Source organism: Clinocottus analis, unplaced genomic scaffold (genome assembly GCF_023055335.1).
Source record: "Clinocottus analis isolate CAN_PGR_092001 unplaced genomic scaffold, fCliAna1.0.p SCAF_39, whole genome shotgun sequence".
NCBI lineage: Eukaryota > Metazoa > Chordata > Actinopteri > Perciformes > Cottidae > Clinocottus > Clinocottus analis.
This window is the reverse complement of record NW_027176142.1, coordinates 747,684-770,853: the sequence shown is the minus strand read 5'-3', so window position 1 is coordinate 770,853 and position 23,170 is coordinate 747,684. Positions and strand designations below refer to the sequence as shown.

Sequence of the window (23,170 nt, the reverse complement as noted above, 5' to 3'; positions counted from 1 at the left end):
ATATCCTGAATGTGATTTACATATATTTTAAACATAGTAGTTTATGATAATCTGTTAAAACAAATATTGTAGTTTTTACCTCACTACATTTGTCTGACAGGTTTAGTTACAGATTCATTTCTGTCCAGTGAAAACTAAGAATCTCCAGATGTTTTGATGTTGAGTGTTTTTGGATGAAGTTTTCCTTTATTGGTTGATAAAATAATATGAACACATAAATGAATATGGTGCTATATGGTCACAGGATTGAAAAGCCTCACGGGGCATAAACATCCCGTCTGCCAGCTCGTGTCCAGGTTCAGGCAACATTTCCCATCGCTATTCCTTCATCAATGTACCAAACATGCGTGTGTGAAACTTGTATGTAATATAACCACTTTTTAAAGACTTTCTCACAGAAAGAATAAGCTGTCCCTCCCCCTCACTCCCAGCCCCGTGTCTGTAAATGTATTTTTAAATAAAGTCTTTTTTTAAAATACAAACAATACTTTTCACTGTTTCCAATCTGCAAAAGATGCACCTTGAGGTGGTTTCAGGTGCCAATGAGGTTTTTTTATTATTAAGAGTGAATCACAAAAGAAAGCCTGAGAACATCAGTACTGAGTCTGAACGATGGAACAGAAGGAAAACAAAATCAAACCATGGGCTCAATCCCCTCTCAAATTCATGAATTGACCTTTCAGAATAAAAGTAATTGTCAATAGAACAAGACAGAAGTGTTGATAAAGGAAGATAGTCGTCACAGGGAAAACTGGCCTAACTTCCATGTGCTGTTCACCCTGAAGGAGCAGAGTGTTTCCTTTAGTATAGAAAGGCGGAAGACAACATGGAATGGGAGATTATTTAAGAAAGGAAAATTAATCTCAGATTCTCCTGGGGGTTGGCAGAGTGAGCTCTAATCCAGACTCATGTCCTCGTCGTCCCCTTTCTTCTGCTTGGAGGCTCCTTTGCTGTCCTGCATGGCTTTGGCAAACGCCTCCACGTCTGACAGGAAGACAACACAGATATGAATAAATAACCAAAGAAACATGTGTACGAGTTCAGAAAAAAACAATAAATGGAAGAAGATGTGTTCCTAGTCCTGCGTCTCACCTCCTCGGTTGGCGGCGTCCACGGCTTCTGTCGGCAGACCGAACTGACTCATGAGAGGGCCGAGCTGCCCGGAGGCCAAGGCACTGCTGAACATGCTCATCGACTGGAGGGAGAGAACCGTCAGTCGAGTTAATTCAATCTGGTTTAAACAAACCTGAAGTGCTCAATGCATAATCAGCTAAGATCAGGTACATCGAGTCAATCGGATACTTAAAGACAATATTTAGCAAATCAGATGTGGGTGCGAGGTCTTCATTCGTGCATCTAAACATACAGCCTCCACCTCACTTCTTTGATACGGGTAAAGTCTGATTGTCAATAAAAAAAGATCATTTCCATAAATCTCTAAAATGTTTGACTCCCCCAGCTATCCCCAGCATAAATGTGTGAAGCATTGGGTTTACTTTGCATTTCTCTCCTACCTGTTGGAACTGAGGAGAGTTGATTGTGTTGTGGATCTCGTCGGCGCTCTGCAGTAAACTTTCTCCAGTGGGGAGGAAGGGCAGGAGCCGCTGCTGGACCTCGGCGTTGGTCAGGATGGGAGCCATCATCTCAGGGGTGCAAACGCTCGCTAAATCCACTGGAGAACAGGAGAGGAGCCCGTCATGCAACGTAGTCTCTGTAATCGGCTTCTTTCCTCCACCTCCCTCACTAATGCGTGTTGTTCAGACTCACTTGAAGAGACTACTGATTCAGTCCACATAGCAAGACCACACATTTAAATCATGACTGGTTAAACAGACTGTAGTTGATCCATAATCTGTAACATCATAGTGTGTTATGAAGTTTTGCTGGTAACAATATCGGCTCAATATTCAGTAATACATTGTGATCCTTAGCAGCTCGAGTCACTCACCAGCTGATCCCTGAGCAGCTGATGCTGCTGGGACATTCATGGTGGCGAGGATGCTCTGAAGGTCGCTGAGCTGGATGGGGTGGTGGGAGGAAGGGCTTCCAACAGAGGCCGGGGTCAGTGGGGTCTGAGCTGAGGCTGCAATGAGAGTAAACAAGATGGTGAGATCTTAATAAGGCAGAGAAAGTGAAACATAACGAGCACACTGCACTTTGTGTACCTGGAGTGGAAGGAGCAACACTGGTCGGGGACGCAGCCGTGGCAGCAGGAGTCACCGGGGTGGTGGGAGCCTGAGAGGAACTCAGTCTGGGAGCTGCAGCTGACGATGGAGTGGCGGCTGCTGACTGGCTACGAGAGCTAAGAAGGAATAATGTGTAATATCACGAATCATCAGAAGTAATTCATCATATTCTTTACATGTATTATATTCTAATATTGGTTTCTGCCTCACCTGGATGAGGAGCTGCTTGTTGCAGGTCCTCCACTGCCCAGCAAGTTGGCAAGTCCTGGTCCTGCTAGAGCTCCCAGGCCTCCTTAGACAAACATGATCAAATCAAAACGGGTCCAAATTGATGTCGGATTTTTATTTAAAAACATATACAGCACTTATAAGCTTCACATAACTTTGTGTTGATTTGAATAATTATTCAAGAAAGGCATTACAAGGAAGGACAAATGTTAAAGTTAGCTTTCAATACTACTAAAAGTTCTATTATTTTTCTAAAAACGTGAACTCCTATTTTGTCATTGTTCAATTACTACAAGACATTTTGGATGATAATCATAATTTAATGAAATATTTTAATTTGTCTCAATAGAGGCTTACTGTACGAGTCTTTACATTCTCTGGTCTTTTTATACAGCAGGCCATAAATGTCTTTGTCGCCATGTTTATGGTTGTTTCCTGAAGAAGACTTCCCTCGCTCAACAGATTAATGACTCTCTGGTGTGCTGAGTGTCAATATGTATAAATATCTAAAATATATGCAGTGTTTCTCACCCAGTCCTCCCAATCCGGTTGGTCCGATCAGCTGCATCAGCTGGTTGTGGCTCATATTTCCCAGCAGGTTTTGCAGACCTCCCTCTCCTCCGAGGGCAGAGAGCTCGTGGCCGCTGCCGCCGCCGCTGCCCGCCGCTCCGGGAATGGGAGGGTTGTTCAGGTACTCGTTCACCTTACGACAGAACTCATCGTCCTTGTCAGACTTTGGTTCCTGATGGAAATGAGGCATGCCGGAATTCATTAATACACATTTTGAATAATGATTTCCATGACCGAATGTTTTATGAAATCTCTATATACATAAAAAGTGAGAAAATGTAGAATATAAACTAACAATGAGAATTTAAAGCATACAGTATACCATGAATTACACAAATGAATGAGACAATAGTTTGATTAAAAGAATAAACATTTATATAGATGCCTGTATGTATGCCTGCTTATATTTTGAGTCACTTTCTTTCAAAAGCATATTAATTATTTCAAACATGACGTAAATAAACATGAATATTACAAATGTCCATGACTTTTCCAACACTTTTGAGATTACATTTTTTCAGGACTTTTCCAGGCCTGGAAATAACCATTTTCCAGGTTTTTCTTGACCGCAAGAACCCTGCTTAAATTCAAAAGTTGAATTCTCCACAGACCAAATTACCAGGGATCCCGAAAACGTGTGCCTGACAAATATACTGATTGCAGCCATGCACACCCTGTCATCATGAGTGTAATCTCTCTTCTCTGCTCATTACTCTTATTGTCACCTACTTCAGTTTTCCACTCATTTTCCCTCTATTGAATTGCCATCTGCCTGCACACGAATGGACACGTCATACATTCACAGAAGACCATTTCCCTCCTTTTAGAAAGAAGATGAGGGGCATCTTCCGCTCACCTGCATCCAGAAGAACAGTCTCTTGGATCCGGCCTTGAACTTCAACACGAAGACACGTCCAGTGGTGCACTGGCTCACCTTCTTGAATTCACAGTCATCTGGGAAGATGATCAGGTCCTGGAACAGGGACGCCACAACAAAAGACATACAAGTCATCATCAACCGGTTACTGAAATGGAAAACAAAGGCAATAGCACTATCATTGCAGCTCTGAAATAAAGACAGTCACCTTGCTCGCTCTGTGGAAGCCCAGCTAAATAAGGATGCAATGAGTAAGCATTGCTTGTGTGGAAATACTTTTATAAACAAATACAGAATGATTAGAAATGGGCAATATGACACTACCCTCATTTAATTTGTGGCAGTGGTGGAATGTACGTGATCTCATATGATAGTAACAACTTCTATCACAGCAAGTTTTTTTTAATAACGTGATCACACCAGCTGTCATGGTCTTTGCGGATGATTTCCATGTGAACACTCAATAAGACTCAGTTCTAGTCAAGTTTCAGTTGACCGATCTGTTGGCTTAGTTAGGTATTTTGTCATGTTAGTCTCAAATTAAACTAAGCCACAGACCTTAACAGCAACACATAAACAACAAAGTGCAAGCATGGTTGTATTTACAAATGTCCCTTCCATTAGATTTACTGATTACTTAAAGTATTTGCAGTTGGATCTTAAATAAGATAATTTAACAAATTGCAAAGCATCACTGCTGACTAGTGGTAGAATAATATATTGGCCTCAAAAGGTGACAACTAGTTTTGTTGACATCTTGAATATATTACATCAGAGGAACTATAAGTATTTTAAAGTTACTCACATCATCGACATTTCCAGTCGTCCTATCCTTCCAGCAGAAGTGAATCAGGGAGTCGTCAGACTGCTGGACGTACACAGTGCCCTTGCGTTTGTCCGGTGTCACTACGTTGCCCTTCAGGGTCATTTTCCCAGCACGAAACTCCACCAAGTACTTGCTGGAGGTTCCTCTAGAGCCGCTCACCAAGCTTGGAAAGAGAGCACCTGACGACATCTTGAGATCTCTTGGTGAAAAAAAAAAGGCCTGAATACTGGACGAGAAGAAAAAGGGGTCAGGTTTGCGAAACCAAAGTAGTGGCAAGATTATTACTTGTATGAGTAATAAATCTACAAAGAGGTGGAGACGTTAATTATTTTGTGTCTGTGTGGAACCATATTTATTGTTCTAACAACAAACATTTTTTTAAATTTGTTGACAGGTACATCAATGCACCACTTGTATAACTTACTTTGTTTTACCTGCGAGTCACAGAAAAACATAGCTAACAGTTATACTATATTTAGCATGGACTTGTCAACTATCCATAACAATGCATGTTGGGCAAAAATAAATCTCAGAAAACTAATTTTAGTTTAAATACTTTTATTACAACCATAAATACTAGTTAGATAATCATACATATGTTTTTATAATTTTTATTTTGGTGCTATTACTTTTGTACTTTAGTATAAATTAAAAATAATCTGACCGCAGGACCGAAATATTGCTACTTCTACTGAAATTGATTGAAACGTTAGGTTATAGACTGAAACATATTTCGTATAGTATCACACTTTAAACTTGATATTTGACAGTAACAGTAGTGTTGTGGTATATTTAAAAAGTTTCAGGAGTTTTGAGCAGTTAGTTTGGGTCACATATATACTTTTCTGAGCGATGCTAACAAAATAGCGGTTAGCCAGGAAACGTTAGTCACGGCGGATGTCATGTTAGCTAACGTTAGCGCGTGACCTGGCGTGGCTAAACACACGAATAATAAAGGCCAAACGTCTCAAAAATGTATTTAACGAGTAAAAGTCATTCAACATGTTAACAGCAAACTTTGTACAGGGAGCAGTTAACCTATATGTTAATCTATTTTTTTACAAACGGATCGCGTTCAAATACCTGAATTCGTGTTGTCTGAGTACACAAACTTTTTCTTCTTCGCGTCGCTACTAGCAAAGATGCTCTGACTTCCTGTTGTGTCGTGCGCGCGCCCGCCGTCACCGAGAACGAGCTTCTGGGGAAAAGAGGGCGGGTGAGTCAGTGGGCGGGTTTCAGCGCAACTGCTCCGCGCAGCTCGGATTGACAGCTCCTTCTTTCCTTCCCAGTGTAGCAGTTAGCTCTGCGGCTGTACTACCGGCTGTTTGAATGGTTTAGCGGCGGAAAGAAAAGCTGAACTCTGATGCGAGTGTTATTTTGATAAAAAAGAGAGTCAAGATACAGAGAAGCCACACTGAAACAAGGTAAGGAACGCGCACAGTTGGGCTAACACAAGTCAGCTTTGCTGCCCTTGGATTAGTGAGCGAGCTAGCGTTAAGTGCTAGCTGGGTTATTCAGACCCGGGCATGTCGCCCAGGGCAGCCTCGGCTAACCAACATGGATGCTTTGAGTGTTCCTTTGATGCGGCGCCTGGAGATTATCCGCTTTAACACGGTGTTGATTCACGAGCCGACCGTTATTTTCTAGTTCGGTTGCCAGTCACGAGCAGACAGCGCTGGGCTCCATAGTATTTAAAGGGGAGGAAGACGAGGGTTGAATTGTGATCGATTTAACTGTTATGTCAATTGTGGCGGGTCCCAACGCGACAGATTTAACGCGAGTTAGACAGTGTTGAGTGTGACTGAGAGAAAGACACCACGGGATAAATCCGGATTTGTAGTCTTGTTACCAAGTGAGGGGGCCGACTGGTTTGTGATCGCGCCTGTCTTTGGTAACGTTGAAGAGACAGGTGCAACTTCTCATGGAAGTTAAAAGCACGTCAACAAAAATAGCCAAGCTATTCACGAATTGATAGTTAAGTAGTCTATCTAAATGACTTCCATTGTATTGTTCTTAACGGGACGGTACTTCTGAAATAGCTGCAGTGGAGCTGTCTCTTTCGCTCTTGTTGTCATTGTGTGTGTGTGTGTGTGTGTGTGTGTGTGTGTGTGTGTGTGTGTGTGTGTGTGTGTATCAGGTGGTATCATAAACTGTCTGACGTGAGAGGGTTGCGAGAGCGTGCACGCAGCGCGTGGTGATGGAGATGTTCTTATAAAGTTTGATTCTGCCCAGCCAATTTGAAATATTGATTAAATATACAAGTCATGGTAAAGTGATTTTTATAGCAGACATTACATCAATGTATTCCCCTTTTTTCTCCCAACTTTGATTCTGAGGACATTCTATGTTTTTGTGGAACAATCCCTTGTAGCTGTAAATATACTATATTTGTGCAATGTTATTTACTTCCAGCATATGAGTGCTTGTGGATGGGTCTTTTCTTCTTCTTTTGTTTTAAAGTGTCACTTAATATAACTGTCAAACAAGCAGGAAGATGAAAGTAGGATATAAAAACAATTCAGCATGGATTCTAAATCGGTACAAAGGCGCTGATACAGTACTTTCATTTAGCAACATAAAAGCCATTGGTCTATTTTCAGATACTATGAACAGCACTGTAATTCATTCAGATAGCCATCTGTGAAGGAAATGTTCTGCTGTTGCTTCAGGAAGAAGAAAAATATATTGTATGAATGTCTGTAGTCTCACACAATAGTTTCTACTACTGAAAATAAGCACTTAACTATATAGTACTTGGCATCAGTCGCCTAACTTAGAAAAGTACTGGTACTTTAGGTTGTGATGGATATATTGCAATTGTTCAAGTTTTGATTGATCTGCTGTTCTTTTTTTTTGATTGATTGATAAATTAGTTTATAATGTGTGAAAAAATAGTGAAAAGTGGTAAGTTGACTCTCCAGTCTTCCGACCACCACTCAAAGTGATGCATATTGTGTATTGTACATGTCAACATCCTCTCACACATTCATACAGATAGCAGATAAGATGAGATAATATGTTCCTTTATCCTGGATCTCTGCCTTTTTGAATCAGCTCACTCCACTGAGTTCAAATCGACTGATTTATCTGACATATTGACGCAAAACAGCGTTCTTTGCTTAAATATTAATTGACCAATAAGCGCAGTTGTGGGGACAAATTATCAGCCATTTAGTGCCAGGGGGCGGGGAGAAATAACAACAATGAAAACCATTACACACTTTCTCTTTTTAACTCTGCTTTGCTCTTAAAACGCCCGCTCAAAGAATGCTCTCATGGCATTTGAGCCCCTGTAGATGTGTCGGTCTCAAGTGATTGGTTAGCAAAAATCTAATTAGATTAGAGTGGAGGCAATATCAGGCTGAAGATGGTTTAACAAGTTGACATTCTGTCTAATATCAGGCACCGATGACGACACAGCCGTCGGTGTCTTACCCAGAGATATTCCAACATGGAGACTGGAGGAGCCGGTGATCGAACTGCCAATAATTTAATTAGGGGATGACCTTTATCGAGCTCCTGAGCCACATCACACCCTTCATGCTTTCATCCTCATATTTAAGAAGCATTCGCTTACATCACCGCAACCAATAATAGTCTATATTTTTCATGCTGATAATGGGTTGAATTTTACAAAACAGAAACTTGTTTCTGTTCTATGTTTTAATGAGATTTACTGAAGTTATTGTGCCATTTCTCAACTCTAGTAACTTGGAGTGGTTGTGTGGTGCAGTGTGACAAATTCCTGTCAGAGTGGCACTGTTGTGACCCTTGAAAACCTAAAATTATCCCCCAGCTGGGATTCCTACTTTGGCAATATTTGCATCCCCACATAGAGGACTGACAGAGTTCATATCCAGGCTCTGACTGAATAGTATTAGATGCAGTACTTTATGACTGTACTTAATACTGTTATTAAACCTCAACACCTGGACACTAGTCTGAGCTTTATCTCTGGTAATTGTATGGACATATTTTTATGCTTCAAAAATCATAACAATAAAAAAAAACTAGGCCAATCTTGCTTTCAATGATCCTCACACGGCTCGAAGAGACACAAGAAACTGACTGTAAAGTAATTAGAAACAGTAAATAATCCAAAATAGCAAATCTCCCCATGTAGTTTAAACCTTTAAAGGTGTGTATAACCATCCTCAACTGAGAAAACCACAGATCCCTGGAATGAAAAAATACTTTCTTTTTTGAAAGGGCGCCGGTGGCTGCAGATGGTCTCAGGTCATGAGTGCTGTAATGATGACCGTGTCCTAGACCGGATGGTGTAACAGTCCTGTGAGCGTAAGTCACATGAGGCTGTTAAATATTCACTTTCCCTCTTTGGTGTGACACTTTGTCTGTTCCTCACCCTGAACCCTGTCTCTCTGTCTGTCGCTCCATCTCTGTGTCACTGTCACCGCCGTCTCGCTCCACCTCTGTCCACCTTCACCTTCATCTTCATCACACCCACTTCTTCCCCACCAGGTTTTCTCTGTCATTTCTCTCTGAACTTTGATTCAATATGAGATTTGCTCTGGTGGATCATGGGTGTTTCTTTATAAAGTACTCACTTCCTGAACAGTGTGACCAACTAAGCTGCGATGCAAGAATGTCACAGCCAAGTTGTTAATTATGTTAAAACACCTTTTTTTTAGGGACTCTATTAAACATTATTTTTAGAAGCGCCAGTTTCCCAGTTACGCCTGAGCTGAGCTTTTATCAAACACTAAAGAGTCAGACGTCATTTCCAAGAATTATTTAATTTCAACTTTACATTTCTTTGACTGCCAACATTGATGGATCGAGGAAAAAGGCTATTTTTTAATAATCAATTATTCCATTAATCAATTACTAAATTATTGAGTAATACAATAAGTATGTTTATAAACTGTGCTCAGAGATCATCACATAATAGTCTAAGTATTATATTCATATTGTTTTAATCTGTTGAATATTTTCTGATTAATTGATATTTAATTTAGTCTGTAAAATGTGAAACAAATAGAAAAAAATAATTTTAATCTTAACATTTAGAATTATATATTATATGAACAGATAAAAATCGTTCAACGCTTAAATTGTTGGCAAATCATCATCTGCCTGGCTGCTTCACCTTTAACTGAAACGTGACCTTGATATTGGTCTCCAATTGATCTCTAAATAGTCCTCGTTATAACCAGATCAATTTAAAAATGGTTCTGATTACAGCTGGTTGGACATATTGATATGGCCTGTCAGAGTTATGAAGGACTTGACCGCATGCAGCAATGCCTGCAGACTCAGTTGTTTACATTTATACTAGTGATCCATCTATTGTGAGCTAGCATACACATAACTCATGCAATGACAGGTTATTTCTTACTAACTAAAATGTAATAGGGAGCTGAAGGGCTCCTGAATATTTATAAACATTATAATCTGTTTCATAGATGCTCTATTACAATATATGTATTCCTTGTTGCACTCATGAATACATAGCTAAATGTATACATTTCTTTATTGTGTTATATGTGGATGACATCAGGAGATTGGAAGTTGCCTCGCAATTCAATTCTGTTGAAACGCTTTCTTCAAAGTGTATATGCACACACAGTTTGCCCAGTGTACCTTTAGCAGAGTCATTACTTTAATGTTTTTACCCTGCACCGTTTGCATGAGTGGGTTCATTGAGAAAGCTCGAGCACAAACGCTGGCGGGACAACTGATTGGACATGAGCTAATGAATTGCATCGGCCCTTTTTGCAGCACCCTGGGGCCAAGACGTGCACATGTATCTATTGTACTATCTAAGGTATCCAGTCGTGAACAAGTACATGACAACCCGTGCAGCCGCTTTTAACCTCATTTATACTTGTCGCCGTTGTTGTGACAGTTCTTCTGTTGTCACTTCTCGGCTCTGGCTCAGGAAGAAGACGTTCTTGTGCTAACTCTCATTTAAAGCTCAAAGTGGTTCAGTTCATGTTCCAGCTGCGAAGTAGACGGTGATTCAAAAGGTTATTGTTCTCAAATGGGCAGAAAACCAAAGAAAAAGAGAGGAAACTGTTTTTGAAGTCCTTGTTATGTTCACGCACAATGCATCCGTGAGTAGTTTCCTGCACATGTGTGACAGCTGTGTTTACTGTGTCAGTCATAGCGTTGAGGTGTCATTACCATCTATTAATTTTCAGGCCGAAATGGCGTGTGTGTGTGTGTGTGTGTGTGTGTGTGTGTGTGTGTGTGTAACCTGATCTCAATGAATGAGCTGCACACTCAATCACTGCCTGTCTGGTGGTCTCTGTGTTTTGTGTGTGAACTGTGCCTTGGTTTTTATTTGACTATTAGAATAGTGCAATAACCATTGTTTTCATGAGTGAGTCATTCTCAGATTATTTTCTCGAATAATGGATTAACTGTAGTGTATACATGGGGTTTTTATACACATGTACATATATACACATATAAACAAAGGTAGCTCCACATCACACAGATGATGTCATTGCTTCCATAGTAACACCTTGATCCATGTCATCACACTTTCTATGTTTGTTTTTTGAGCTGCTCTCAGTCTGGGCTCTGCCCTGAGGCCTGTTTGTCTTTGACAACATGGCTCCCAGGATCACTGAGCCATATATGTTTTTTTTCTAGTTGTGGGAGAGCCCTAATCTAAACTAAACAGCTCTTTTACATTTGGGTTTTGAGTCCACCGGATTTAACCCTGACGCATGCGCATAGAACAAACGCCACACACGGCGCCGCCCAGCTCCTTCACGTCAGCAGTAGAGATAGAGGAAGGTGGCGAGGCGTTGGCATCCAAGCAAACTTGAGCGCGGCCGTTAAGCAGTTAAGCTCAAGTTAGGCGGGTAAACAGAGATACTGCTGCTGCCTAAGACGCTCCACGCCTTACTCGCTAGTAGTCGAGTGCAATTGTGTCCTCGTTTAGCTGCACATTACCTTTTTATCAGTTAAAAATTCAAAGATATTTAATTTACTATATGATACAGAAAATAATCATAACTTTCATCAAGTGTGTTGGAGTTTTCAAATCATATCCTTCCCACTGTCCGAAGCTTTACACCTGGTGATTTAAAAACATCATTGGTACCTATCGACCGAGCTTCAGTGGGCAGAGAGGCATTAAAAGACAATACCCAGCCACAGCCTTTTCACCCTCAGCTGCAAGTATATTCTGGCTTACCACAAGTCTTTAGAGTTGCTTCTTTCATCAGGCTGAGAGGCTTAAATGTGTCGCCCACCCTTTCCCCACATAATTCAGATTGGGGTTATTTGTGTATTTTCTTTTGTAGAAAAACTACAAAATGCATGTTGTTGCGCAACCCCGTGGTGCAAAGACAATGACCAGAAAAGTGAACATAAACCTTGTACTTGAAAGAGAAGGCAAAGAGGAAGCAACGGTGCAATGCCCCGCTTACTTTTAACGATCTATGTCGCAACATATAGCAAATGTAACTTGTCTTTTTCATTTAAGAGATTGCTTTCGGCCTGTTTGGAGACATTTCACATATGCCTCAATAAAATAGTGATTTGACGTCATTATTGTGTGATTCCCAGTGTTAGTTTTAATCCTCCTGTTGCAGCTGAGATGTTGTGTGTACATCTGGTCTCTGTGGTTCCTGCCGCTGATGACAAGGACAGGAAGGATGAAAAACACATGCATAGTTCATTGAAATGAGGCTGACAATAACAATTATGTATCTCACACTATTGTGCAACATGTGTGTGAAACTGCAAAAAAGATGGATGAAGTTTGAACAAAATATTTCCTGCATAATTAGTTGTTTTTTTGCATTTACTGAAAGCATGAGGGAGGCTGGCAGTGTGTGTGTGAGCATGTACACGAAAAAGTTTAAAAAACTATCGGTGTGGAAAACCTTCCTGTATTAGGTTTTTGGGGATTTAATTTGTCTTTTTGTTTATAACAAACCACCAAGAAATCATGGTGACTACATGCAGTTTCATGTCATTTCAGTCAGTCGAACACATCTCTCGCTGTGCTGAAAAGAAAACTGCATTACATTTGGTCGACATGGTTTTGATGTTGTGAACAACACAGATGAGACTTTTCCTGTCGTCCAGCTGTTGGTGCAGAAGTGAAGTGATGAGCTTTCACACATGCACACAACAAAATAGTAATAGAGATGAAACTAGCTAAAAGTGCATAAATAAAACCATGGATTGACATTCTAGTTTCACACAGACTGTAATATAGCTAAGATAGTCTCCAAACATTTGGCTGGTAAATGATGACCGGGCAAGAAAGTTACTGATTTGCATGCCAGTAAACCTCTGAATCATTCACACAGTCTCCTTCAGTGACGTCACTTCTTGGGTTAGAAAACACCCAAAACGTCCAACTCGACCGATACAGCTGCTTTAAATCAAACAGCAGCAGACTTGTGGTCCTCAGGTCCTCGGGGTTATTCGACTCGCCTGCAGCTTCACCTTAACGGTGGAGGATGCTGTGTTTATAGTTTTAAATTGTTATTTATTTTGAAGTATCTTACATTATCGTCAGGGTGAGAACGGCCCAAAACAACAAACAAAACAATCTGTGCAATAACGTAGCTTCTGTCGATCCAGTACTCTGCACAATTGACAGAAAATGAACTTCTCAATGCTTTCTGGTGGGAAAAATATATAACGAGGCACTTTGAAATGTCCTCAACGATATATTGGGCATGTCTGCACTGTACTTCCTTGTTACTTATTGACCAATAAGAACAACAATTATAAAATACTGGCGATGAAACTATGTGGCATGAAATACTATACAGCGATAGTCCCAAAAAAAAGGTGCTCATTTGAAAGTGTATTTTCTGCCTGTGCCAACAGATAAAATAAAACAGCTTGGTTTATTGACTATCAATCTCTTCCTCTGCATTTCATAGCACATTCACTCACACAACAAACAGCTATCCGTCGCAGAATAAATCATAAGTATTAGATTATAATCATTTTTGCTGAATGAACCCTGACAGGAGGAGAAAAAAAGGCTTCAGCATATTGATTTGGACGTTGATTACCACACAACCTTTTCTAAAAACCTTCAACCACAGTGCTCACGTCTCCTCTTGGGCTGTGAACACCAGCACATGATGCGTTACACTGCATCACCCGTCTTTCACTTGCTTTTATTCTGTTCTCTCTTCTGCTTTTAAGTTTCAGATGTTATGAGAGGATTTATGTGCAGCTGTGAAGCCAAGACTTAAAACACACACTAGTCTCTCCCATTAGGTTTGAATCCAGCACACAGCAAGTCAAAGTGAGTATAGAGAGTAGAAAACACCATCTTTGGCAGCTTTACACATTCATACAAAGCTTTTGATTATATTTTGTTTGTTATGGAGACAATGTTAACATCTTGCAGAACCCAGTTACGCAACCTTTGAAAGCCGAGCGGTGTGAAGTGAACTGAAGCTCCTCGTTCTGATCACATGCAGTAAAACTTGTTCTTCTCAATAGTTAACATAAGCCATGCTGTTTATTATTCCATGGAAACTTTTTCTCAAGATATTTCTGGTTTCCCTTCATGAGGACTTGTAGATTCATCCTGATGTGGAGGGAATGCAACTCTTAAAAAGGTAGAATTTACTCTCTCATTTCCTTGTCTTGTTTGAGTGTTGTCACCAGTTTATTATTTTTTCTAAACTTTGCATGGTATGAATCTGTGTTGATGGATCATTCAAGAACAAGGAGGTTTTTATTTGTGTGGGAGCTGCAATATGTTTGACTTGTGTGTCGTTTGACATGTAAAGGATGAGTTGTGACCCTGACAATAAAGCAAACAATACAAATATCTTTATTGGAACAGATGCAGAATATATAATCCACTAGAACAGAATAAAGTAGAAGATTTGATCCATATCTCCCTCTTGCTGGTCAGTTGGATATCTTTTATTTTACTACAGTTGGATGACGAGAAGCTACATAAAATAAATAATAAAGTTTCTCTAGTTCAGAACAAAGGAAAACAACCAGATTATCCGATTGCATTATGATCTGCAGTCATAAGCATCAAATGCTTATTGAAAATCCTTCAGGGAATGAAATCCAGTAAAAAAAAAAAGTGAGTGACACAATTACAGTCTCTCACACACACACACACACACACACACACACACGTTCACACACACGTTCACACACTCTGGCCGTATGCTGTCGTCACTACTGTGTGTAACACATTTCCAGTCCGTTCCTGTGAATGATCAATTTGACTTATATGAAGAAATATCATTGGCATGCCGGCTAAAGTAGTCAGAGTCTTCGGTTCAGGCTCAATATTATGGTTGGATGTGATTATTCACAACACACACACACACACACACACACACACACACACACACACACACACACACACTAGCACAGTCTTTCAGTGTGTTGATAATCCCTGGAGTTCAGATGAAACTCAGATTGATTCCCGTTGGGTCGGTGGTGAATCTGTGTTGTTAATCAGCGGCGCAGCAGTGGGATTCAGGGAGGTGGTAATGTGTCTTGTCCGTGGAGGTGTTGTGGAGCCTTTGTGGGGTTTCTGCCGCTGCCATCTGGTGCCTTTATAAGCCTGTAGAAGGACTAATGGCCGACACACAAACAGGAACTTTGAAAATATGTTTTGCAGCCTGGTGGCTCATTTTATTTCAAACAAATCTTTTCTTTACATTCTATCAAAACAGACGCGCTGACGCAGTTTATCCTGTTAACAGCGTCTTTCATTTAAACTTTATCGTGCCTTTTTTCTTCCACTGTCTCCAGTTACAGGTAAATAAAGTCAGACAATCACAACAAACATCTGTCGACTGGGTAATAGAGCCAAATCAAAACATTATGACGTTATCGGCCAATTGAAGCTCATCAAAGGGCAGCAGGTGAAGCCGTGGTGGAGATGAAGTTGTGCAAGACACCATCAAGTTTAATTGACCGAGTCCTTTAATCACAGTGTGATATTTTCTCATTGTGCAGGTCTTGTGGTGACATGCAGCGTATGTTCCTGTGGTTGTTTTACCTCCAGCATACCAGTCCAAGTGAATGTGTGTAGCTGAAGAGGCTTACTGTGGTCTCTAAGCCTGCTCGCCCCCAAACACCTGCTGTCTCACTGGGTTATACTCGCGCTCTCTTACTGCCTATTTCAAAGATAAGGACATAGATTTCCTTCAGGACTTAAAATCTTAAAGCCCCTTGTTGTAGCAAGACCTTTTGTACATAAATAACACATTTAGAAATGCATATTTGTAGTTTAAATTTGTGCAAATGTACAAATGGTTCATAGTAATCTCTCTTCCTGCTTGAAGATGGATTATTTGGTGACTTTATGTTGTTGTTGTTGGTGTATTGCGTTGGCTGGTGTGTGGTGTAATGAGCTCATCATGGAGCCTGCTGTACATGAGCTGTGGACCCCAGTGAGAGGATTAACTGCTGTTTTCATTGTGTCTCCAGCCTGCAGCACCCTGTCTGACTTTGATGATCTCTTCACCTCTCCTTCATTTATTTACATGCATCACATCAGGCTGTTGCCTCGTGATTGAACACAAATGCTAATGTTGCATAGCGTGAGCTTCAAGTCGCTTAGACAAGGAAGTTGACTGGCTATGTCCCACAGTAGCTAGACTGTATTCTAGGGCTGCACTGAATGTACTTTTTTCTTTACATTTTGAATAGTGAAAACGCCAACCAAGCTAAATGTATTGTTAGATTAATTACATCTATCTTTTCTCAATAACTATTGTCTTTTGTTCTCCAACTTTCTGGAGTTCTTGAAAGATGTTTGGATCACACAAGTTAGAAACAGTCTTACAAAGACACCGCTGACTTAACACCTATTCTTTATCTTTAATTGTGCAGAAATAAAGGTGAGAAACACATTTTCTTTTGGAGTTGATTATGTTCGTAGCATTGGCGTGAGTGAGTTGTTGATTCGATTGCTTCATCGTGTAAATGCGTCTTTTGTCAGACGGATGTAAACTTTATATGGACTCGTCTCAACAATGCTTTCACTCATAAGACAGCAGGACGGACATTTCCCCTCAAATGTTAGTCACATGACCCCATGTGTCACATGACCCCATGTGTCACATGGTAGTGGTAGTTTGTGTGAAAAGGGCCTTAAGTGTTCTTTTGTCGGTGGTGTTGTGTCACATGGTGTTTGTGGTGTCAACAGCTGCTACTTGTCAGTAAATAAACCTTCGACTACTTCCTGCTTCTTCAGGACAGTTTCTCTGTGCGAGCCGCTGTCTCTCGTATCCTGCAGCTCCTGGACGGTTGACTTACTGGATACGAGAGGTTCATCCAGGACACAGATTACAAATCTCTGCTTGACTGTGTGACATGAACTTAGGTTACCCTGGTTTATCTCATGTATTCCTTTCTCTTCCTCGACACGACGCACCTCCAAATCCCTCATCACCATGTCAACAAATAAGCTGAGCATGAACCCTGTAAAAGTCAAGTAAGACAGACAAAGCAGCCTAAACCTTTTCTTTTTTAGTTTACCAACTTCTTTGTCCTCTTCTCTTGTTTTCCTCCTACCTGACAGGTGAGAGGCTGAGCGAGTGAGCGGAGGAACGAGCGAGCTAGCGAGGCCATGGAGCAGCAGAGACAGAGATCTCTCTCCACATCAGGAGAGTCGCTGTACGCTGTGCTGGGACTCGACAAGAGCGCAACGACAGAGGACATCAAGAAATGTTACAGGTATGTGATCAGTAATGTAACATCCAGGTACATCATGCGTTACTGCAGTAATGCAACAGGTACATGTCCACAGAGTCCATCTTTTACATGAACGTGTTTGATGTAGCGCCACTAGAGGGAGTCAGAGGCCTGCGAACAAAGAGTTGCTCGCCTATATTCAAAGTTGGAAACTTTCCACAGGAATTAACTGGAAATTTTGGGATGATTAAACTGTATTTATCTTGTCATAAGCAGACATGCATGCAAACATTTATAATACAACTTTTAAAAATGACTTTTTTGACATTCAGAAAGCCGTGAATAATGGAGGTGATGGTGTACTTTTGTGTGGACATACATACTTCCTACTCTACTGCTGTAAAAAGTCTAATGTATACAAATAAACTTGGTATTAAATGAACATGGCTTCAGTTTACCAAGTAATCAATATACTAATGACAAACAGTGTTGGGAAAGTTCACTTTCTACATGAACTAGTTCAGTTCATAGTCCATAATTCAAAAAATGAACTAAGTTCACAGCTCCAAAAATTGAACTAGTTCAGTTATTTTTTTAAATATGTTGCAGCTGTAATTTAAATCTCTGGCTGCAGTACCGCTCTCGGCCTCTACACAACTCGGCGCTCTCTCACTCTCCAAAGGGCTGAAACGTTCAGACGCAACACTGATGACAAAACGTCAAAAACAACAGAATGTTTTATGTTTATGTTCCTGCAGACGATGTTCAGGGTCCATTCAGCTGCATTCAGGGTCCAGCTGAGCTCGACCTGCATCGTCTTGTTCTCAACTACATTTAACTTCCCTGTTTTATGCGTTTGCAAAAAACTTAGGCACATTTCTTTTTTTCAAAATTCCCGTGGAAACTTTCCAGAAATTTACTGGAAAGTTTCCGCCCCTTTGCAACCGTACTCACATGTAAATGAATGTTTGATCAGCATAACACAGAAAACTTTGCCAACTTCACATTTTTGTTGTTCTTTTTTTTGGTTCACAGGAAACTAGCATTGAAGTTCCACCCGGACAAGAACCCGGACAACCCAGACGCCTCCGACAAGTTTAAGGAAATCAACAACGCCCACTCGATCCTCAGCGACACCACGAAGAAGAACATCTACGATAAATACGGCTCGCTGGGCCTCTACGTCGCAGAACAGTTCGGAGAGGAGAACGTCAACACCTACTTTGTTCTGTCCAGCTGGTGGGCGAAGGTATGATGCAGCGACGCGCGCTTCCTTTCTCTGTGATCAACTTTAAGTGAACTCGTTGGCCTTCCACGTGCTGGTTTATTCTAACTTAACTTCATGTTTGCTTATATGAAGGTCCAGAGTTAGTCTTTCCCGCTTAATGTTGTGAGCAGATTGTCCATGTCAGGACTTACAGCACGGCACAGAATAAAGGCAAGGCAAGTTTATTTAGAAAGCACATTTTTAACAACGAGGCGATTCAAAGTGCTTCACATGAAACCATTAAAGCATCACAACATGATGCAAAAAACAAGGTTTAAAAACATTCATTGAAACATTAAAAACTGTTGAAAAGCTAGAATAAAAGTTGCAGTGCAGGTTAAGAAATAAAACACAGTGAAATGCAGAAATAGATGAATATCCTTGAATCTGGTTGACTTAAAGACAACAGCAAACAGAAAAGGAGTTGAAGGAGCTGAGCGTCGCAGCTTTCAGGGACTTTGTTCCAGAAATGTGAACCAGAGCGACGTCGCTTCCAGTGTCTCTAGTCAAATAAATATGAAATGACATCAACTGTTTTTCAGTGTTTTAAACTGATGAAATGCTCGAGGGCCCGTGAATCCTGTGTATTCGTTAGTTTAACTCCAGATGCTTCTCACAGCTCATGACCTGTGTACCTCTCTGTGCTCGTCCGCCTTCGTCGGGTTAAAGCTCAATTATACTTCTGCAACTCCGACTGCTGCTGCCACGCAGCCGGATTGACGGACTCGTTTTGGTTTTTAGTTCCTGTGTTTTTCATACTCCAGACCAGCAGGTGGCGCAACGACCGTTTAAGATTCGACCTGCACACCGACGTTCACGATATCTCCCTCCAGGAATTCACCTCCATCTGCGTGTCCTGCGGGTTTTATAAACGCTCATATTTGTGGATCTCTTCAGCCAAACGTTCTTCAACAGGATCCATTGTTCCTGTTCCTGCTGTGGCTTTTAAAAACAGAGGTATTACGCTATGAAACCAGAAGTGAGAGACAGAAAGGACGTGGTTAGCGGACCAATCACAGCCTTCGGTTCTTGCGTCGCTTTGACTTATAGTCAGAAATTTGGGGTGATGCACGCAAAATGGCCGATTTGACCACGCAAGGGCGGCCATGCGTGTCCTGCGTGCTTGCGTCTCTGCGTAAAACCCGAGTATGAATCAGCCTTCAGTTTAACGGTCTCCCTCCTCTTCGTCCCACAGGGCTTGTTCGTCTTCTGCTGCCTGTCCACAGGCTGCTATTGCTGCTGTTGCCTGTGCTGCTGCTGTAACTGTTGCTGCGGTAAATGTAAACCCCGGCCGCCCATGGACCAGGAGCCCGAGTTCTACGTCTCCCCCGAGGACCTGGAGGCCCAGATGACCGCCGACGAGCGAGGTGACGCCCCGGCTGACCTCCTGCATGCAGTGTATGGTGCTTTAGGTTTGCACGAGTTCTAACACGCGTGTGCGTGTGTGTGTGCGTGTGTGTGTTTTGTGCGTCTCCTCCCCAGATGGCAGCGAGCCCATCGTGATGCAGCCGTCCTCGGCCACAGAAAGCACCCAGCTCACCTCTGACGCCCGCCAAAGCTACCGGACCGACACCTACTAGACACACTCGCACCCGACGGTGAACCACAGCGATAGTATCGACTAATAACACCCTCACACACACACCAGCAAACATTACCACCTGTCACAGTCAGCCGCCACACTACTCAGCCCAAAATGTACCTTTTTTAAAAGGACATTCATTTCTAATTAATGTGAAGTGAGTCGAGGGGGGAAGGAGGAAAAATACAAACAAAACAAAACTGTTCTCGTGTTTCTTCATGATCACCAGGAACATTTCTCTTTACAATAACGGATCAGCTCATATTTCAGCTCACACTAGCATCAAAAACATCCTACATGTCAGATGCAATCAGAAGCACAGACGGGGAAGCTTTGAGGCTTTTACTCGATGCTTTACACGCTGGTTTCACCTGTGGGAGGAATGCTCAACAATTATGTTTGTTCTCTATCACAAAAATCATGAGAAAGAAAGATTGTGTTTGTTTAAAAACTCTCGTCTGGAGTTTCATGGAGCATCATGCAACTACATTGTAGGTAATTCACCACTTTAAGTAAGATATGCAGTGACTTTTCACAATATTTTATATTTTTAGGTTGGGCTTCATTTCTCGTTTTAACTCTCTATGCAGGAGTAAAACAACCCGATGTGTATTTTAACGCTTTAAGTCTATTTTCTTCCAAACCTTTGTGTGCTGAGCTCTGAGCGACGCCAAAGCATGGCTGACCTGCACGTACATGTCATCATCTGCCCCGCGAGGGTCACCACGGACAGCCCAAAGGTCACGATGCACACTGAGCGCACGACACACAAGGCTCTTCTCAGTTGTCTGTTTCCTGCCTCCTCGTCTCCTCGTCTCCTCGTCTCCTCCGTCCTCCTGCCTGTAACCCTGAACTCAATCTCTGTGAATGTGCAGGTGTGTCCTTTGGGACTGCCCAACTTCACAATTAACTGAAGTTGCTTTAAAATGCAAAGCACAGACGTCTCGTTCTATCGAAGGCTTGTTTCCTTGTCTCCTCTCTCCTTGTGTGTCTCCCTTCGCTCACCACTCAGGTGGGAGGGACATGGAGAGGAGGCGAGCAAAGGAATCGAGGATGCACAAACTGAAAAGTGAGAAGACCCGGTAGTAGAAACAGAATGACTTTATCCGACTTGTATGTGCTGGCGAGACCACAAGGAATCGCCCGTCACATGTTTGAAAAGTGAACACGTCTGCGATGCATTCCAGGAAATGTCACTCGAGTGTTTAACTTTAAAAGTACGTCGATTTTGTTCTTCATATACTCAGAAACTGCTCGTGTGTGAGAAACAAGCCGTCTGCGTTTACGACCAAAGTGTTTGTGCTCACGGTCTGGTCGGGGTTGTGTGTTCGCTTTGTGTGTTCGCTTTGTGTGTTCGCTCACAGCAGAGTCCCACCGGCGTCACGAGTGAACACTTTGTCACTGAGGTCTGGTTCTCCAGGTGTAGGTATGAAGGTAGATGTGTGTCTTTATTACAAGAGCACAGTTCTTGTTTGTAGGTCAATTATCTGACTGCAAATCCCAAATATATAAAATCTTTTCTCTCAAAATTCCTCTTTAAAAAACGCTCTAAAAAATGTTTTTTTGAGAGCGCAGTTTTTAAAATATTTTTAGAACGTTAGTTTGTTTTTGTAGTGTTTTCTTTTTTTTGAGAGCGTATATATATTTTTGATTTCAGAGCAAAGATTTGATCCAAAAAATATATACGCTCTCAAAAAAAAGAAAACACTACAAAAACAAACAAATGCTCTAAAAAAAAAACAACTGCGCTCTCAAAAAAATATTTTTTTAGAGCGTTTTTTTTTTAAAGAGGAATTTAGAGAGCAAAGATGTTTTAATTTGAAAGCAAAGATTTGGGATTTGCAGTCAGATAATTTACTTACAAACAATAAATGTGCTCTTGTGTTAAAGACACACATCTGCCTTCATACGAGGACGACGAGTCGCTCTCGCACATTAACACTAACTACCAGTCATCAAGAGGAAACACCTGACTGGAACGTACCTGCAGACCCTCAGCGGCCGGCACACAAAGCGTTTCTTCTCTTTAAAGAACTTCATCATGAGTCTGAAAAGGTTTTCGAGTCATAATTTAAGCCTATTAAATCTTGAAAAAGTGATCTCGTTGCTTCAGTTTCTCCGTCGTCGCAGTGATAACCAGACACGTCGTTATTAACGCTACTCCATTGTAGATTTGCCATCCTCCTCTTCCTCCTCCTCTTCCTCTTCCTCTTCCTCCTCCTCTTCCTCCTTTTGTACTTTAATCCTCGTTCTCTTCCACTAAGGACTCGGTTTGACGGCTGTGTGCTGGTTCCAGTGTTATTAGTGGAGACGTCACAAAGTACAATGTCGTACGTTTGTGAAGAACACACACACACACACACACACACACACACACACACACACGCACACTGATTGAGCCCACTTTGTGTGTGTGTTTAGTTTTCCATTTGTTTTTGTGAGAGAGTAAAAATGCTGTACATGTTTAATGTGTTTAGATTTGACTTCACTGTATTTCTTTCCAGTTGAACACTTTTGTTTCTTCTATTTGTCTCTCGTAGAAATGCTTTCATTGTTTTTCTTTTCTTATCTGTGTTGTTAACGAAGGGAGGATATTCATATCCAAAGTCTTATTTGTTTGTGCGGCAGCAGTTGTGTAGATTGTGTAATCCTCATAGCAACTGAAGAGCAGTTTACAAAAGACAGATTACGTAGATTAACACTCATTTTCTTGTTTTTGTCGCTCATCTTTATTTGTGGCACACGAGCAGCTGAAGTAGGAAACGGGAACGTTGTGTTTGTTTTGTTTGATTTGTGTTGTGATTAAAACCAACCAGGCTAATTTATTCAATGTATTTCCTTCGAGTCCTCAATGAATTGTTCATTATGTATTTGTACATATCATCAGGAGACGGTGCAATACCAGCGGAATAATTCTCTCAAATTGTTTTACAAACGTCCAATGAAATTTCAAATGTTTTGGGGAATCTGCGGCGTGATAATCGTTAGAAAATCTCCCTAATTG

General features: G+C 41.3%; 3 protein-coding genes across 5 annotated transcripts in view; 2 read left to right on the top strand and 1 right to left on the bottom strand.

Annotated features, from left to right (window-relative positions):
* lama5 (laminin, alpha 5) overlaps positions 1 to 457 on the top strand; it is an 87,734-nt gene extending 87,277 nt beyond the window's left edge. The window contains exon 80 of the mRNA XM_068596729.1: positions 1 to 457. This exon is cut by the window's left edge and continues 1,159 nt beyond it. The gene's annotated coding sequence lies outside the window, so the exon portion shown is untranslated.
* A 73-nt stretch (positions 458 to 530) lies between these two features.
* adrm1 (ADRM1 26S proteasome ubiquitin receptor) lies at positions 531 to 6,208 on the bottom strand. Of its 2 annotated transcripts, none has more exons than XM_068596726.1 (10): positions 5,771 to 6,208; positions 4,667 to 4,913; positions 3,841 to 3,957; positions 2,946 to 3,156; positions 2,397 to 2,475; positions 2,166 to 2,302; positions 1,949 to 2,083; positions 1,515 to 1,672; positions 1,093 to 1,195; positions 531 to 984 (listed from the first exon to the last, which is right to left on the bottom strand). In XM_068596726.1, exons 2-10 carry the CDS (start codon positions 4,874 to 4,876, stop codon positions 896 to 898), a joined length of 1,239 nt encoding a protein of 412 aa, XP_068452827.1. In that variant the 5' UTR covers positions 4,877 to 4,913; positions 5,771 to 6,208; the 3' UTR covers positions 531 to 895. The 2 variants fall into 2 exon arrangements, with proteins under 2 accessions (XP_068452827.1, XP_068452826.1); XM_068596725.1 differs by having other exon boundaries at positions 2,397 to 2,478; positions 5,771 to 6,207.
* On the top strand, positions 5,867 to 22,991 carry LOC137799869 (dnaJ homolog subfamily C member 5-like). Of its 2 annotated transcripts, XM_068596727.1 has the most exons (6): positions 5,867 to 6,111; positions 8,897 to 8,983; positions 17,205 to 17,359; positions 18,353 to 18,566; positions 19,780 to 19,951; positions 20,067 to 22,991. In XM_068596727.1, exons 3-6 carry the CDS (start codon positions 17,253 to 17,255, stop codon positions 20,162 to 20,164), a joined length of 591 nt encoding a protein of 196 aa, XP_068452828.1. In that variant the 5' UTR covers positions 5,867 to 6,111; positions 8,897 to 8,983; positions 17,205 to 17,252; the 3' UTR covers positions 20,165 to 22,991. The 2 variants fall into 2 exon arrangements, with proteins under 2 accessions (XP_068452828.1, XP_068452829.1); XM_068596728.1 differs by lacking the exon at positions 8,897 to 8,983.
* The last annotated feature ends 179 nt before the right edge of the window (positions 22,992 to 23,170 follow it).